The following is an 18,706-nucleotide window of genomic DNA, read 5'->3' on the forward strand; positions in this document are numbered from 1 at the left end:
GGTGTGGACTTGTTGGGCCGAAGGGCCTGTTTCCACACTGTAATCTAATCTAAATCTAATCATATAGGGCATCAGTGACAATTTTTTTGTTAACCCACTCATGGGACATGGGACATGGGCATCACAGGCTGAGCAAGCATTTATTGCTTGTCCCTAGCTGCCCCTTGAACTGACAGAGATGGAAATGTGTTGCTGGAGAAGCGCAGCAGGTCAGGCAGCATCTAGGGAACAGGAGAATCGACGTTTCGGGCATTAGCCCTTCTTCAGGAACTGACAGGCTTGCTAGACCATTTCAGAGTCAACCACATTGCTGTGGGTCTGAAGTTCATGCCGGCCAGACTTGGTGAGGATGTTAGAGTTCCTTCCTTCAGGTTATTAGTCAAACTGATGGGTTTGCTTCCTCCCCCCAACAATTGTTTCATCAGTAGATTCTTAATCCCAGATTCATTCACTTGAATTCAAATTCCTCCATCTGCCACGGCAGGATTCAAACTCAGGTCACCAGTGTTTCTGGATTAATAGCCCCACGATAATACCTCTAGGCCATCGCTGTACTCAGTTCCAGTACAGCTCAGTCCTCTGACATCTCTCATAGAGCCACAGTCACTGAGAGAGTGCTTTGAGTTCAGCACAATGGCAGTGACAGAGTTCGGTAGAACTCACGTTGCGATGATGATACTGAAGCAAATGGTAACAGATGTCCCGGTATTGCTGACAAGAGAAAGATATTCCCTAACCCTAGATGTGGTCTCACCCTGTCTCACTCCATCAATACCTGCTCCATAGAGTCATACAGACACAGATCCTTCAGTCCAATTTGTCCAGAGATATCCGACCAGATATCTTAAATTAATCTAGTCCCATTTGCCAGCACTTGGCCCATATCACTCTGAACCCTTCCTATTCACTTACCCACCCAGATGCCTTTTAAATGTTGCAATTGTACCAGCCTCCACCAGTTCCTCTGGCAGCTCATTCCATATACGCACCACACTCTGCATGAAAAGGTTGCCATTTAGGTCCCGTTTAAATCTTTTCCCTGTTGCCCTAAACTTATGCTCTCTAGTTCTGGACTCCGCCTCTCCTCCCCACCCCACCCAACCCAACCCAACCCAGGAGAAAAGGCCTTGTCTATTTACCAATGTAGCATTGTAAAATCTAATATGTTAACTCATGCATCATGTCGAAGTAAGCTTGTTAAATAAATGTTGGCGGCTATTGCGAGTAAGAGATTCATTGTTCTGAGCCAGTAATGAAAAGATCATGTATTTTTCTCGGTTTAATTATATTGGAGTTAATGCTCATAATTACAATACCATGCGGCAAGATTTCTATCTTGTGTGGAGGCTATGCTCCAATCTTACCATCTTGATTGTATACTCACTTTCCCTTTGCATCATCTTCCACCCATTTCCCCTTCTTCACCAACAGGGAACGAGAGGAGGCCACTCAGCCCTTAATGCCTTTTGTGCCATTCACTAAGATCATGACTGACCTGATTTTAATCTCAACTCTATGTCCCCAGTAAACTTTCATCCCCTTGGGAATCAAGGATCTATCTGACTCTGCCGTTTAAAGATTCTACATCAAGTATTCGGATGTCTGGTTAGCATGGACTGGTTGGACCGAAGGGTCTCATTCTGTGCTGCATGTCTCCGCCACTCGATAACTGCCTTTTGAGAAAGGGAATGCCAGAGAGTCACAACCCTCTGAGAGAAAAAAAATGGTTCCTCATCTTTCTCTTAAATAGGTGCCCCCTTATCTTTAACCTATGACCCCCCCCCCCGCCAGTTCTAGATTCCCCGACAAGTGGAAACACCCTTTCAGTATCCACGCAGTTTAATCCGCTCAGGATGTTAAATGTTTCAATTAAATCAGTCCTGACTCTTCTAAACTAGTGAGGACACAGGCAGATCCTGCCTCGCCTTTCCACTCATTCCAGGTATTAGTATAGTAAACCAGTCTGAACTGCTTCTAATGCATTAACATCCCTCTGTCAATACAGTGACCAGTACTGTACAGAGTCCTTCAGGTGTGATCTCACCAATGCCCTGCGTAACTGAAGCATTCATTCTTGCATTCAATTCCCCTTGCAATAAACCAATCTGTTTAGCTTTCCTGATTACTTGCTGTACCTGCATACTCTTTCTGCTGCTCGTATAGTTAGGGTCTTACTGCTGAGCTCCTTTTTCTCATTCTCATGTTCTACTCCTCTCTCTCTCTTTTACTTGTTCCTTCATTCATCTTCCCTCTTTCTCTCACTCTTTCCCCAGTTTGTCCTGCACAGTTCCACTGCGCTGAGGGAAACACCTGCCTCTCCTTACTGGATGTCTGTAATCAGGTTGCAGACTGTGAGACAGCCAACGATGAACAGAGCTGTGATGAGGGTATGTGGAGACTGAGCTTTGGTGTTCTGCACAGTTTAGTGCACATCACCTGTTTATTTTTGGATCGAGTCTAATTTTCTTTTCGAAATTCTGTTGGAGTGTTGGGATTAATCTATCTCAAAAACTGTTCATCTCTAGAAGTCACCGAGTGGAAAGTGACAGGGAGGGCAATTTGGTTAGTATCAGGGAGATGCCCACTTCCTTCACTACCATCAGGGTCTGGGTGACCATCCTGACCCACCACCCAATGAAAGTCCCTAAAGTGGTCAATTAACAACCAATCAGGGGCCTTCATGTGCCACTGGCCCCAGTGCCTGTCTTCCCAGTGTAAGGCTCGGAGGGTGGGTCAGGCTGTCTGCCTGGGGGAGGGGGCATTCAGTCATCTAAATCTGGGGGAGATCGCGAATAGTCAAGGGAGCACAGGCTTGGTGATAGATCGGTTGTTCGGTGTGTGCGTGTGTATGTGTGTGTCCCCTTTGCTCTATGAGTGAGATATGTGTGAGAGTTGGTGTATGTGAATGTGTGTGTGTGGGTCCAGTGTTCCCTCAGTAAATGTGTGTTTGTGTGTGAGCTTATGAGAGTGTAAGTTTGAATGTGTGTATGTGAGAGTATGTTTCTATTACTATATCCTTTGCTCTCTGAGTGAGCGTGTGCGTGAGAGTTTGTGTGTGTGTGTGTGTGTTTTCAGCTGTGGTTAAATACTTGCATGTTCTTTGTATTCTAGCTGTACCATGTGACCTGTTCACCTACAAGTGTGACGATGGGACGTGTGTAAAGAAAGCCAACCCTCAGTGTGACTATGTGTCAGATTGTCAAGATGGATCAGATGAGAAATATTGTGGTAAGGTCATTGCTACTGGCAAGTGGAGCTGCAGAAACTAACTAAATCACAACAGCCTCTAAAACCAAGTTTGAAATCCCTCATCTGCGCTTTATTAAGGCATCTTGAAGTGTTGTGAAATATATTTTTAAAATTGTAGCTGTTTAATCTCAAGCCAAACCTCTAGGTATTTCTTCCAACAGTACTTAGAGCCAAGAGTCCTGGGTTCAAGGCTCCCCCCATCACGCCACCATTCTACCAGAGTGTAATCATATCTCTGAACTGGTTGATTAGAAATAATCGACATCCTGGATTAGCAGCAGCACACATCTCTGCCTCTATCTGGTTGTAATCTTCAAAAAGAGTCTCTATCACATGTCTTTTGAGGGTAGAGGGATATCACAGCACACTTCAAATGCTCAGCTGTATCTTTATTAAGCCCTACTTCAACAGTTATGAATGTTAAACTGCCCCTAGTAAAGACCTACATCCCCAACCCCTCCCCTGCTATGTGGGCCCAGACTGCAACCTTCATCCCCAACCCCTCTTCCACACTGTGGGCCTAGGCTGGAATTTTTGCCTCGTACCCCATCCCACCCTGGTACTGTGGGCCTAGACTAGAACCCCATCTGCCCCCACATTGTGGGCCCTGTCTGGAAGCTTCCCATCACCAACCCCCCTCCCACCCCTCCCCACAGTGTGGGCACAGACTTCAGCCAACAAAGTAAGACTGGCCAAGCTCCTCTTTCCCTTGCAGTGAGACCCTCCTTGGGATTAACAATTTGCCTTCTCTTCCTCAGAGTGTGGTCTTCAGCCGCCCACAAGCAGAATTGTTGGGGGAACAAATGCCACTGAGGGTGAGTGGCCGTGGCAGGCGAGTCTACAGATCAGTGGCCAACACGTTTGCGGGGGCATTCTCATCAGTGAGAATTGGGTGCTCTCTGCAGCTCACTGCTTCGTTAGCAGGTAGATCCATAACGACATCAAATTGTTTAAACGACCGACGTTATTCCCAGTTCACCGGCATGAGGCAGTTTTCCCTCACCACCTCATGGTCAGCTTGGAATTCAGTCTCATGCTAAATGAATCTTCGAGTCCTGCAATTCATTAAAATTCCTTTGTGTCTCCTCGCAGATTCGCCCCGCCTGACCGGTGGACTGTTGTCCTGGGCAAGTTCAAGCTTGACGTCGTCAGCTACCATGAGCTCACCTTCAAGGTAGTGAAGATCATTTCTCACCGATACTATGACGATGACACCTATGACCACGACATTGCTCTACTCCAGTTGGACCAACCTGTGTCCATTGACGCATTCACATACCCCATCTGCCTGCCAGCTAAAACTCATGTGTTCGAGACAGACAAAATGTGTTGGGTCACCGGCTGGGGAACAACTGAGGAAGACGGTACGTAGCCCCCCCCACCGGGGGTTAGATTTTCTGCGCAGCCTTCATTTTGTTGGGGTTTTGTTCCTCCATTGAAGATCTAGTTTGTCTGTCAGGATAGCTGTACATACACCCTACAGCTGAGTGGGTTGGATTGCGCTGCAGTGTGATGCCAACAGCGTGGGTTCGATCCTTGCATCGGCTGAAATAACTTTGAAGGATGGTCTCCTTTTCAACCTCTCCACTTACCTGAGGGGTGGTGACCCTCAGGTTAAGCCACCACCAGTCATTATAGAACCCCATCGGCCATTCGGCCCATCGAGTCCACATCAACCCTCCCAAGAGCATTCCACCCAATCACAGCCCCCCCCCCGCACTCTATTCCTGTAAACCTGCAATTCCTATGGCTAATCCACATAGCCTGGACACTTTAGCACAGTCAATCCACCTAACCTGCCCATCTTTGGGCTGTACGACAAAATTGGAGCATGCAACAGAAACCCACGCAGACACAGGGAGAATATGAAAATTCCGTACAGACAGTCACCGGAGGCTGGAATTGAACCTTGGTCCATGGTGCTGTCTGGCAGCAGTGCTCACCGCTGAGCCACTGAAAATCATCTCTCTCTAAGAAGAGAGCGGCCCTATGGTCTGGAAGGTCAATATTGCTATACACACTATATTGTAGTATTGTTGTCTGTAGTTTAACTGCTCCATTATCCATGAACAGCTTGCAAAGACACGGCTTCCAAGTATAAGGAGAGCTGGTGGCAATGGGCAAACAGCAAGCATTAAGGCCAAATATTTTGGCTTTGTGCGTGGGAAATCATGTCTCACTAACGTGATTGAGTTTTTTGAAGAAGTAACAAAGAGGTTTGATGAGGGCAGAACGGTGGACATGATCTGCATGCACTTCAAGGCATTCAACAAGGTTCCTCATGGTAGATTGGTTAACAAGCTTCAGTCACATGGAATACAGGGAGAGCTAGCCATTTGGATACAGAACTGGCTCAAAGGTAGAAGACAGAGGGTGGTTCTGGAGGATTGCTTTTCAGACTGGAGGCCTGTGACCACTGGTGTGCCACAAGGATCGGTGCTGGGTCCATCAGCATTTTAATCATTTATAGAAATGATTTGGATGTGAACATAGGAGATATGATTAGTAGGTTTGCAGATGACACCAAAAATGGAGGTGTAGTGGACAGCTAGGAAGGTTACCTCAGAGTACAATGGGACCTTAATCAGGTGGGCCAATGGGTCGAGGAGTGGCAGACTGAGTTTAATTTAGATAAATGTGAGGTGCTGCATTTTGGAAAGGCAACTCAGAGCAGGATTTATACACTTAATGGTAAGGTCCTAGGGAATGTTGCTGAACAAGAGATCTTGGAGTGCAGGTTCATAGCTCCTTGAAAGTAAAGTCATAGGTAGATAGGATAGTGAAGAAGGCGTTTGGTGTGCTTTCCTTTGTCGGTCAGAGCATTGAGTACAGGAGTTTGGAGGTCATGTTGAAGCTGTGCAGGACATTGGTTAGGCTACTTTTGGAATATTGTGTGCAATTCTGGTCTCCTTCCTATCGCAAAGATTGTGTGAAACTTGAAAGAGTTCAGAAATGATTTACAAGGCTGTTGCCAGGGTTGGAGGGTTTAAGGTACAGAGAGAGGCTGAATAGGCTGGGGCTGTTTTCCCTGGAGCGTCGGAGGCTGAGGGGTGACCTTGTAGATGTTTATAAACTCATGAGGGGCATGGATAGGGTAAATAGACAAAGTTTTTTTTCCTTGGGGTGGGGGAGTCCAGAACTAAAGGTTTAGGTGAGGGGGAAAGATTTAAACAGGACCTAAGGGGCAACCTTTTCACATAGAAGGTGCTGTGTGCATGAATGAGGTGCCAGAGGAAGTGGTGGAGGCTGGTACAATTACAACATTTAAAAGGCATCTGCATGGGTATATAAATAGGAAGGGTTTGGAGGGATATGTGCCAAGTGCTGGCAAATGGGACGAGATTAGGTTAGAATATCTGGTTGGCATGGAAGAGTTGGACCAGAGGGTCTGTTTCCATGCTGTACATCTCTATGACTTGACAACTGGGTAATTCCCAGTCTATAACGAGCTCTGGTGCTGTTGCTCGCATTTCCGTTCTTCATCCTCCTTCCAAGCAGATTTACTACAGTTGGATCCTTCATTTATCTTACTGCGTTAAATTGGCTTGGTTTCGAACCTTTTAAAAAAGACTCAAATTTAGCACCTCTCGCAACCTTTGGCAGGTGCGTAGTACTCGGCAACCAATAAAGTATTTTGAAATGCAATTCATGTTGTGTTGCAATAAATGCCTGATCATCAACTTGTGCCCAGCAAAGTCCCTCAGGCAGCAAAGTGATAATGACAGATAATCATATGGTGTTATTTCACTTGTGATGGTTGGGAGATAAACATTATCCAGGGAACAAAAGATAACGACCCTCCTGTACTTACAAAGAAGGCTGTCACATCAGTACCCAAGAGAACAGACTTGCAAATTAACGGCTCATACCAGGAAAGAAATTATCGTTGGGTGGACTTAGTGCCAGAGACCACTGCTGTCAACCACTGCACGTTTCCAGTCAACCAGAGGTTGCCAATTTAGGGGCATATGTTCTGTGCACGCCAACCAGGACCTGTTATAGGGAGGATACTATTAGGCTGATGAGGGTTCAGAAGAGATTTCCCAGGATGTTGCTGGGAATGGAGGGTTTGAGTGATGAGGAGAGGCTAGATAGGCCTGGACGTTTTTCACTGGAGCCTAGGAGGTGAAGAGGTAACCGTATAGAAGTTTATAAAATCATGAGGGACATAGATAAGGTGAATGGCAAGTGTCTTTTCCGTTGGGGATTTCAAGACTAGGGGCTATAATTTTAAGATGAAAGGAGGAAGATTTAAAAAGGACCCGAGAGGCAACATTTTTACACAGAGAGTGGTTCATGTGTGGAATGAACTTCCAGAGGAAGTGGTGGATGCAGGTACATTTGCAACATTTAAAAGACATTTGGATAAGTACATGGATAGGAAAGGTTTGGAGGGATATGGGTGAAGCATAGGCAGATGGGACTAGTTTAGTTTGGGATTATGGACTGATTAGACTGAAGGGAAGGGTCTACTTCTGTGCCGAATGATTCTATGACTCCATGTTCTTCCCATCAATCCAAACTCTCAAACAATCTAGGCCTCAGACCTTCATCTAGTTGACCTCCCTGAAGGGACTTAACACTATTTTGGCCTTGGAAAGGGTGCAGCATTCCTTCGTGGGACTCAAGTACCACTGCAAAGGATGGCTTTTGTTGTCCATCCCTATTTGCCCTTGAATGGAATAGTTTGCCCTGCCAGATGGCAGGTCAGGATCACAGAGAGACAAGACCAGGTACAGACAGCAGATTTCCTCCTTTGGAGGACCAGTAGTGAACCAGAAGGTGAAATTATCCCGGTCAGCAACATTTGACTGCGGATTTTTGAATTAATTGTGCTTAAATACAGTGTCCTCAGGGCACTGAAATAAAACAAAGAGCTGCGAACACTGGCGATCTGGAACAAAAACAGGAGGTGCCAGAGAAACACAGCATCTTTGGGGAGAAAAACAGAGTAAAGGTTTTAAAGTCCAGTGACCTTAGGACAGTAGTTTGGTTACTAGGCTAGTGAGATTGCTGCTGCTCTGCCAGCTCCTCTTCTGTAACTAAAGATGCTAAATTAGATTAGATTAGATTCCCTACAGTGTGGAAGCAGGCCCTTCGGCCCAACCAGTCCACACCTGACCCTCCGAAGAGTAACCCACCCAAACCCATTTCCCTCTGACTAATGTACCTAACACTACGGGCAATTTAGCATGGCCAATGCACCTGACCTGCACACCTTTGGACTGTGGGAGGAATCCAGAGCAAACCCACGCAGACATGGGGAGAATGTGCAAAATCCACAAAGAGGCTGAAATTGGACCTGGGACTCTGGTGCTGTGAGGCAGCAGTGCTAACCACTGAGCCACCATGCCGCCCAAATACGTTATGAGGGTGATTGTACAGAAAATCAAGGGGCGATCTATTTAAGGTTTAAAATCACACACCAAGTTATAGTCCAATAGGTTTATTTGGAAGCATTAGCTTTCGGAGCGCTGCTCCTTCATCAGGTGATTGTGGAGAATAAGATTGTAAGACACAGAATTTATAGCGAAAGTTTACAGTGTGATATAGCTGAAATTATAGATTGGAAAAAGACCCGGATTGCTTGTTAAGTCTCTCATCTTTTAGAATGACCTGAGTCCAACACCAGCGTCTCCAAATCATGATCTATTTAAAGTGTTCAATAGCATGACATTTTTTTTTTTAACTCATTCACGGGATGTGGATGTTGCTGGCCAGGCCAGTATTTATTACCCATCTCTAATTGCCCGGAGGGTAGTTAAGAATTGACCACATCGCTGTGGGTCTGGAGTTATATGTCGTCCAGACCAAGTAAGAATTATTTGATACAGAGGACAAAGAGAGGAACAATTACCTCTGGCTGAGAAGGTCTGGAACAAAGAGATAAATGCTTGAATTTAGAGTCAGAGCATTAAGGATTAATGTCAGAAAGTACTTCCTCATAGCAAAGAGCATGGAAATCTCAAACCTCTGCTCTCCGAAAAGCTGTTGAGATTGGAGTCAATTGAAAATTTGACTGATGGGTTTTAAATGATCATTTTAATTTGATTTTTCTTAATTAGAGCTTTTTTAAGGAGATATGGAACCCATAACACTCAAAACCCTGACACTATTCCAGACAAAGCATTCCGCTTAATGAGCAATCCCTCCACCACAATTAATATCCACTCCCACCACCACCGATGCTCAGGAGCAGCAGTGTGTGCTACCTTCAAAGATGCACTGCAGCAACTCACCAATACTTCTTAGACTGCACCTTCCAAACCCATGAGCTCTATCACCTGTAAGGACAAGGGCAACAGATACATGGGGAACACTGCATCCTGCAAATTCCCTTTCAAGCCACTTGCAATCTTGACTCAAAAATATATCACCGTTCCTTCAGTGTCAGTGGGTCAAAATCCTGAAACTCTCTTTCTAACAGCATTGTAGATGTACTTACATCAGATCATAGAATCTATACAGTGTGGAAGCAGGCCATTCAGCCCATCGAGTCCAACCAACCCTACAAAGGGCAGCCCACCTAGACCCTCCCCCTACCCGATCCCTGTAACCCTGCACTTCCCATGGCTAATCCACCTATCTTACACATGCCTGGACATTATGGGTAATTTAGCATGGAGAAAGTGTGGACTGCAGATGCTGGAGATCAGAGTCAAAAAAGGTGGTGCTGGAAAAGCACAGCCGGTCAGGCAGCATACGAGGAGCAAGAGAGTCGACGTTTCGAGTATAAGCTCTTCATAAGGAATCTGATTTCCTTCCCTAAAGGACATTAGTGAACCAGATGGGATTTCCCCCTGATGGTCAGCAATAGATTTATGGTGGTCATTAGATGTTTAATTCCAGATTTCTTTATTGAATTCAAATTCCACTGTGCAACTTGAACCCAGATTCCCAGAACCTAGATCTCTGAAGTCAGCACTGCATGTGAATAGGATAATTAGGAAGGCAGATGGGACACTTGCTTTGATCAGTCGAGGCATAGAGTATAAGAGCACGGAGATAATGTTGGAGTTGTACAAGTGTTGCTCAGGCCCCAGCTGGAGTATTGTGTGAAGTTCTGGTCACCTCACTACAGGAAGGATGTGACAGCACTAGAAGGGGTGCAGAGGAGGTTCATCGGGATGTTGCCTGGGATGGAGTAATTAAGCGATAAGGAGAGACTGAATGGGCTTGGATTGTTTTCTTTAAACAAAGAAGGACATGAAGTGTACACGATTGTGAGGGGTATTGTCAGGGTGAGTAGAGAGCCGCTGTTCCCCTTGGTAATTTAGCATGTCCAATCCACCTAACCCACACATCTTTGCTCTGTGGGAGTAAACCAGAGCGCCCAGAGGAAACCCGCACAGATAGTCACCCAAGGGTGGAATTGAACCCAGGTCCCTGGCGCTGGAAGGCAGCATTGCTAACCACTGAGCCACCATGCTCCCTCTGGATTGCTGATAGTGGCTTTTGGTGGCACAGTGGCTCAGTGGTTAACACTGCTGCCTCACAGCACCAGGGTCCCAGGTTCAATTCCTGCCTCGGGTGACTGTGTGGAGTTTACACATTCTCCCTGTGTCTGTGTGGGTTTCCTCTGGGTGCTCCGGTTTCCTCCCACAGTCCAAAGATGTGCAGGTCAGGTGAATTGGCCATAATAAATTGCCCGTAGTGTTAGATGCATTAGTCAGAGGGGAATGGGCCTGGGTGGGTACTCTTCGGAGGGTTGGTGTGGACTGTTGGGCCGAACGGCCTGTTTTCACACTAGTCTAATCTAAGAAGGCAACACTCCACTACATTCTCAATGTCAATGAGGAATGAGTAACAGATGCTGGCTTTGCCTCTAACACAAGCATCAAATTAAAGAACAAAAGAAAGCCAGTTGACAGAAGAAGATACAGATTAGACTTATTTGGTGGGAAAAGCTCACTGGATTGAACATTCTTCTGATTGTAAATTTCTAATTAAATTTTTTTGTATTACTATAGCAATGGCCGTGATTCTGGATTGTTATAGACATGAGGAAGACGGGAGGCTGCACTCAGTAATAAGAATCGAAGATGACCATTTCTCTATTTCTTGTAGGTTCTGTAGCAAATGTTCTCCAGAAAGTCGACGTCAAGCTAGTTGATCAGTCTACCTGCAATAAAGCGTATTCCTACACCATTTCACCCAGAATGATCTGCGCTGGCTATCCTGAGGGAAAGAAGGATTCCTGTCAGGTATTGTGCCTTGTTTCTGTCTTTGATCAAAATGAAAGATCAGCAAGGCTGAAAAGCTGACTGAATCTGTAAGCTTGAATTTTCTTAGCCCTACACAATGCAGTTCGGGGTGGTGGACAGCAGGCAAACAGTGGAGGACAGCGGGGGGGAGGGAGGGAGGGAGGGACCGGAGGAAGTGATGGTTCAGTGATTGGGAGAGTCAGTGACCAGAGGGGATAGATTGAAAATATTTGGCATGTAATCCAGAGGAAGAAGGTGAGGACTGCAGATGCTGGAGATCAGAGTCAAAAAGGGTGGTGCTGGAAAAGCACAGCTGGTCAGGCAGCATCTGAGGAGCAGGAGAGTAGATGTTTCGAGCATAAGCTCTCCTTCAGTCTGAAACGTCGACTCTTCTGCTCCTCAGATGCTGCCTGATCAGCTGTGCTTTTCCAGCACCACCCTTTTTGACATATAACCCAGAGGGCTGACTCACCAAGCTCTTTTCATTCGTTCACGAGATGAGACCATCACTGGCCAGTATTTATTGCCCATTTCTGATTGCCCAGAGGGCAGTTAAGAGTCAACCATATTGCTGTGGGTCTGAAGTCACATGTAGGCCAGACCAGGTAAGGATGGCAGATTTCCTTCCCTAAAGGACATTAGTGAACCAGATGGGATTTCCCCCTGATGATGAACAATGGATTTATGGGAGATAATGTTGGAATTGTACAAGTGTTGCTCAGGCCCCAGCTGGAGTACTGTGTGAAGTTCTGGTCACCTCTCTACAGGAAGGATGTGAAAGCACTAGAGGGGGTACAGAGGAGGTTCATCAGGATGTTGCCTGGGATGGAGTTATTAAGCGATAAGGAGAGACTGAATAGGCTTGGATTGTTTTCTTAAGAGCAGAGAAGACTGAGGGCGACATGAAGTGTATACAATTGTGAGGGGTATTGTCAGGGTGAGTAGAGAGCAACTGTTCCCCTTGGTTGAGAGGTCAATCACAGGGGGACATAGTTTTAAGGTAGGAGATTCAGAGGGGATTCAGGGGAGAAAAGTTCAGTGGGTGGTGGGAACCTGGAAAGCATTGCCTGGGAAGGTAATGGAGGCTGGAAACCTTACAACCTTTAAAAAAAGTATGGATGAGCACTTCACATATCACAACATTCAAAGGTATGGGACCAGCACAGGAAATTGGGATTTTTGGGGTAGTTATGCCAGTACAGAGTTGTTGGGCCGAAGGGCTGTATGAATCTATGAAACAGTCCAGCAATAATACCATTAGGCCATTGCTCCCCCTCTCCTACATTCTCCCCCCACCCCCACCCGCTTTGTTGTCGTTTGGAATGGCCTAAAGGAGTGATCAAAATAGATTCAGTGATAAGCTCCAATATTTGAAAAAGGAGCAATCTTCAAGAGTAGGAGTAAGGGAGACTATCTCTTCCACAATGGGCTGAAGGACCTCCTTAAAACTTTGTGAATCTAAGTTCACCAAATTCAGTCGAGGTGCTTAATGACATTAGATCTTAACCTCACTAGATTAGGGATAGGATAACCAGACACCATTTTTGTTACTGGTTACCATCCACTAAACTCTATGGGATCGGAGATATTGGATAAGACCAGCATTGGACTGTCTGGTAACCATGCTCCACCTAAACTTTTGAATATTTTTGGAAATTACTGCAGGCTAAGTAGCTACTCGTGTGTCCCCATGCCAACACCTACTTCCCCCATCACTCCTACTAGGACTTTATGTCCCTCAGAGAGAAAAGGATGTTCCTTTGTTTTATTATAATACGGCAAACTTTGTTTTAACTGGCACCTTACGAACTAACATAAACCGATAAATGATATCGTGATGTTTACAGTATTATTCTGTCCAGTTACTGTAGTTTTTTAAAATATATTCACCTCAATATAAATGTAGTTGTTCAATCGAATGGCCACGTGGAATATCAACAGTTGATTCAATTTCAATTCAATTCCTCCTCAAATACCATGATCTCAGAGTAGCCAGTTGAGAGAAAAAAATAGAAATTGCTGGAAAAGCTCAGCAGGTCTGGCAGCATCGGTGGAGAGAAATCAGAGTTAACATTTTGGGTCCAGATTGTTCTGAGGAAGGGTCACTTGACCTGAAACGGTAACTCCGATTTCTCTCCACCGATGCTGCCAGACCTGCTGAGCTTTTCCAGCAATTTCTGTTTTTGTTTCTGATTTCCAGCATGTGCAGTTCTTTCGGTTTTTAGTCAGTTGAGGGTGCGAGTGAGAAGGCTCTCTAACGGTAAGTTTTATTTAAGGCGAAGTGATTTGTGCTGCAAATAAAGTATAACAGAGATGTGTGGACTGCCTGCATTACTTAGTGTGTACTTTAACATTGATTATGTGGACCTCTTGATTATCTGGGATTAGGTTAGATTATTTACAGTGTGGAAACAGGCCCTTCGGCCCGACAAATCCACACCGACCCGCCGAAGCGTAACCCACCCAGACCCATTCTCCTACATTTACCTCTTCACCTAACACTACAGGCAATTTAGTATGGCCAATACATTTTTGGATTGTGGGAGGAAACCAGAGCACCCAGAGGAAACCCACGCAGACACAGGGAGAATGTGCAAACTCCACACGGAGTCGCCTAAGGCAGGAATTGAACCCGGGTCTCTGGCGCTGTGAGGCAGCAGTGCTAACCACTGTGCCACCGTGCCGCCCATTTGATCAGCCATAGGTGTCGGATAATAAAATGTTTACTGTACTTCAACTTCTCTGTCTGACTTTGATCCTCCTTTCTTGCGATGAGGGAGGTTGAGGGAATTTTGAACAGAAAGCAGAGCTACCGACAGTGCCCAGGACACACTCCAGTTCCGTACCAAACGGGTCAGCCTTGGCTGTGATGAGCTTACAGAGGGATCAACAATCAGGTCAGGGTCTGCCTGTCGCAAACAGCAACTCAGTGTCTCTCGCCTGGCCTCTGCATATTGAGGATACTGATTTGTAACAGACTTCAGCTCATCCATTATTTTCTCTGGGCAAATGAAGGAAAGGGTGGCTCAGTGGTTAACACTGCTGCCTCACAGCATTAGGGCTGTCTGCAGCTTGCACATTCTCCCTGAGTCTGCGTGGGTTTCCTCCCAAAGTCCAAAGGTGTACATATTAGGTGGATTGGCCATACTACATTGTCCCACAGTGTGCAGGGTAGGTGGATTAGCCATGGGAAATTCAGGTTGGGTCTGGGTGGGATGCTCTTTGGAGGGTTGGTGTGGACCCGATGGGCCGAATGGTCTGCCTCCACACTGTAGGGATTCTACGAAACTTGTGTTTGTGTCACACCTCATACACCCTCAAGGTCTTGAAGATTGCTTCACAGCCAATCACAGAAGTATTTTGGAAATTCAGGTCACTGTTTTAACATAGACAATGATCCAATGCTGCTCAAAGTCCAAGGAAAATGTAAAGTTCTCATCATCCCACTCTCCCACTGGAGAGAGATAACTGATGGTGAGTTTAACCTGAGGGATACCATGAGGGATAACCTCAGGGATACAGGCAAAGGGGCAGGATTGAGGAGATGGACCTTCCTAGCTGCCTCAGCTGAGGTAGGAATTAAGCCTGCACTTTTGACATCCCTCTGTGTGGCAAAACAGCCATCCAGCCAACTGAGCTAACCAAACTTGGATGTTGAGGATTCAATATCAAGTTCAATAACTTTAGGGCCTGAGGCACCTTCTCCCATGTCTTTCCCTCAATCCCTACACACTAGGCCTTGACATCAAGTAGGCTGCTACCACAACCAAGCGATTGCCAACCATAATGGTCTCCATTAGCAGCTATTCATCCCCCCCAAGTCAAAGAGTGTGGTGCTGGAAAAGCACAGCTGGTCAGGCAGCATCTGAGGAGTAGGACAGTCAACGTTTGGAGCATAAGTTCTTCATCAGGAATGTGTCCCAATGAACATAGAACATAGAAAAATACAGCGCAGTATAGGCCCTTTGACCCTCGATGTTGCGCCAATCCAAGCCCACCTAACCTACACTAGCCCACTGTCCTCCATATGCCTATCCAATGCCTGTTTAAATGCCCATAAAGAGGGAGAGTCCACCACTGCTACTGGCAGGGCATTCCATGAACTCACGACTCGCTGAGTAAAGAATCTACGCCTAACATCTGTCCTATACCTACCACCCCTTAATTTAAAGCTATGCCCCCTCGTAATAGCTGACTCCATACGTGGAAAAAGGTTCTCATGGTCAACCCTATCTAAACCCCTTATCATCTTGAAGAGCTTATGTTCGGAAAGTTGACTCTCCTCCTCGGATGCTGCCTGACCTGCTGTGCTTTTCCAGCACCACACTCTCGACTCTGATCTCCAGCATCTATAGTCCTCACTTTCTCCTAATTCATTTCCCCCAGCTGAACTTTAGCTATTCATTTGTCTGCCTAACTGTTGTTCTCTCTCTGGGCTCCATCTCCACCAATTGTTAATTCCTACTCTTCACCCCCCACCCCTCCCACTCCACCTTCAGCATATGTACCAACCTTTTCCGAGCTACAGTCAGTTCTCAGGAAGGGTCGCTGGACCCAAAGCATTGACCCTGATTTCTCGCTCCACAGATATTGCCAGACCTGCTGAGTTTCTCCAACTATTTGTTTTTGTTTCAGACTTCCAGCATCCACCTGTTGTTTGAATATGGGCCAGGGGTCGGCAGGTGGGGCTAGTCTAGTTTGGGGTTATGGTCAGCATGGACTGGTTGGACCAAAGGGTCTGTTTTTGTGCGGACGACTCTATGACTTTGAGTCATGTCACATAACTTGGGGTGGCATAGTGGCTCAGTGGTTAGCACTGCTGCCTCACTGCGCCAGGGACACAGGTTTGATTCCAGCCCCGGGCAACTGTCTGTGTGGAATTTGCACATTCTCCCTGGGGTTTCCTCTGGGTGCTCTGGTTTCCTCCCACAGTCCAAAGATGTACAGATTAGAGTGGATTGGCCATGCTAAATTGTCGCGTCATGTTCAGGGATGTGCAGGTTAGGTGCACTAGTCAGGGGAAATGTAAAATGTAATAGGGTCGGGGAATGGGTCTGGGTGGGATACCATTCGGAGGGTCGGTGTGGACTTGTCGGGCCAAATGGCCTGTTTCCACACTGTAGGCATTCTATGATTTATAAAAACTTGACACTGAGGTTCGTAATGAGATACATAAGGTCAGGTGACCAAAGATCAATCAAAGAGCATCTTGAAGGAGGAGAGAGCTTCACTGTAGAAATTCCAGTGCTTCTGGCCTCGCCAGCAGAAGGATTGGCCACAAATGGTGGAGTGATGAGAATGGGGTTGAGCGACAGGCCAGAATGAGGGCAGCATGGAGATCACAGAGGGTTTGGGGCTGGAGTAGATGGGGACAGGGAGAGATAGGGATTGGGAGCAGCAAGACTGTAGAGAGCTGCAAACACTAGATGCTCCAACAGTGATATAGTTCCAAGTTCAGATGGGATGGTCTTTATTTTTAAATTTGTTAATGGGAAGCCTGTTTTTTATTAATTCATGGGATGAATCCCAAAGGGCAGTCATAAAACGTCATAGGGGTCTACAGTATGGAAACAGGCCCTTCGGCCCAAACTGTCTATGCGCCCAAAATCACAATGAATCTAGTCCCATTTGCCTATGTTTGGCCCATAACCCTCCATACCTAACCCATCCATGTACCTGTCTAAGTGTTACTTAACTGAAAAACATTGTACTTGCCTCCACCACTATGCCTGACAGCCTGCTCCAGACACTCCCCACCCTCTGCGTGAAAACATTGCCCCTCTGGACCTTTTCTATCTCTCCCCTCTCACCTTAAACCCATACCCTCTAGTTTTAGACTGCCCTACCGTGGGGAAAAACTGTTGACTATCTACCCTACCAATGCTTCTCATGGTGTTATAGACCTTTATAAGGTCACCCTTCAACCACCTACACTCCAGGAGAAAAGAAGTCCCAGCCTATCCAACCTCTCCTTATAACACAAATTAGGTCATATGTAGGCCAGGCAAGGTAAGGATGGCAGTTTTCTTCCCTGAAGGGCATTAGTGAACCAGATGGGCTTTTTCCAGACAATCATCAATGATTACATGGTCATCATTGGACACTTAATTACAGAGTTTTATTGAATTCAAATTCCTTCAGCTGCTTTGGTGGGATTTGAACCCAGGTCATTATCTAGGTACCCCCACGTACATTCAGGACACCACCCATACCCTCCACCTCCTCTCCATCACTTTTGTTTCCAAAGCCCCCAACGTCTCATCTTCACCATGGACATCCAGTCCTTGTACACCTCCATCCACCATGATGAAAGCCTCCAAGCCCTTCATTTCTTCCTCTCCTGCCAACCCAATCAGTACCCTTCCACTGACACACTCATTCGATTGGCTGAACTGGTCCTCACCCTCAATAATTTCTCCTTCGAATCCTCCCACTTTCTCTAGACCTAAGGGGTAGCCGTGGGCAACCACATGGATCTCAGTTTTGCCTGCCTCTTCATCGGGTAAGTGGAACAGTCCATCTTCCGCAGTTACACCGGCACCACTCTCCACCATTTCCTCCACAGCATCGATGACTGTATGTGCACCACCTCGTGCTTCCATGAGGAGATTGAACAGTCCATCAATTTCGCGAACACCTTCCACCCTGAACTCAACTTCACCTGGACCATCTTGGATACCTCCCTCCTCTTCCTGGACCTCTCCATCTCCACTTCTGGTGACCGATTCAACACAGATATCTACTTCAAACCCACCAACACTGACCAGCTACCTGGACTACACCTCCTCCCACCCTGTCTCCTGTAAAAACGCTACCTCTTACTCCCAATTCCTCCACCTCCACCGCATACTGGCCTTCATAACAAGAGGAGTTGAATATAGAAGCAAAGAGGTCCTTTTGCAGCTGTACAGGGCCCTGGTGAGACCGCACCTGGAATATTGTGCGCAGTTTTGGTCTCCAGATTTGAGGAAAGACATTCTGGCTATTGAGGGAGTGTAGCGTAGGTTCACGAGGTCATTTCCTGGAATGGCGGGACTACCTTACGCTGAAAGATTGGAGCGACTGGGCTTGTATACGCTTGAGTTTAGAAGGCTGAGAGGGAATCTGATTGAAACGTTTAAGATTATTAAAGGATTGGACACTCTGGAGGCAGGAAGCATGTTTCTGCTGATGGGTGAGTCCCAAACCAGAGGACACAGTTTAAAAATAAGGGGTAGGCCACTTAGAACAGAGTTGAGGAGAAACTTCTTCAC

The 18,706-nt window shown here is 46.3% G+C and overlaps 1 protein-coding gene across 2 annotated transcripts in view; it reads left to right on the forward strand.

Annotated features, from left to right (window-relative positions):
- LOC122542255 (transmembrane protease serine 6) overlaps positions 1 to 18,706 on the forward strand; it is an 88,311-nt gene that overhangs the window by 66,161 nt on the left and 3,444 nt on the right. For both annotated transcript variants that reach the window (XM_043679802.1, XM_043679803.1), the window contains exons 13-17: positions 2,274 to 2,387; positions 3,112 to 3,228; positions 4,008 to 4,173; positions 4,342 to 4,613; positions 11,317 to 11,453. In XM_043679802.1, coding sequence (XP_043535737.1) covers positions 2,274 to 2,387; positions 3,112 to 3,228; positions 4,008 to 4,173; positions 4,342 to 4,613; positions 11,317 to 11,453 — 806 coding nt within the window. The remainder of the gene's footprint in view (positions 1 to 2,273; positions 2,388 to 3,111; positions 3,229 to 4,007; positions 4,174 to 4,341; positions 4,614 to 11,316; positions 11,454 to 18,706) is intronic.

Source organism: Chiloscyllium plagiosum, chromosome 39 (assembly GCF_004010195.1).
Source record: "Chiloscyllium plagiosum isolate BGI_BamShark_2017 chromosome 39, ASM401019v2, whole genome shotgun sequence".
NCBI lineage: Eukaryota > Metazoa > Chordata > Chondrichthyes > Orectolobiformes > Hemiscylliidae > Chiloscyllium > Chiloscyllium plagiosum.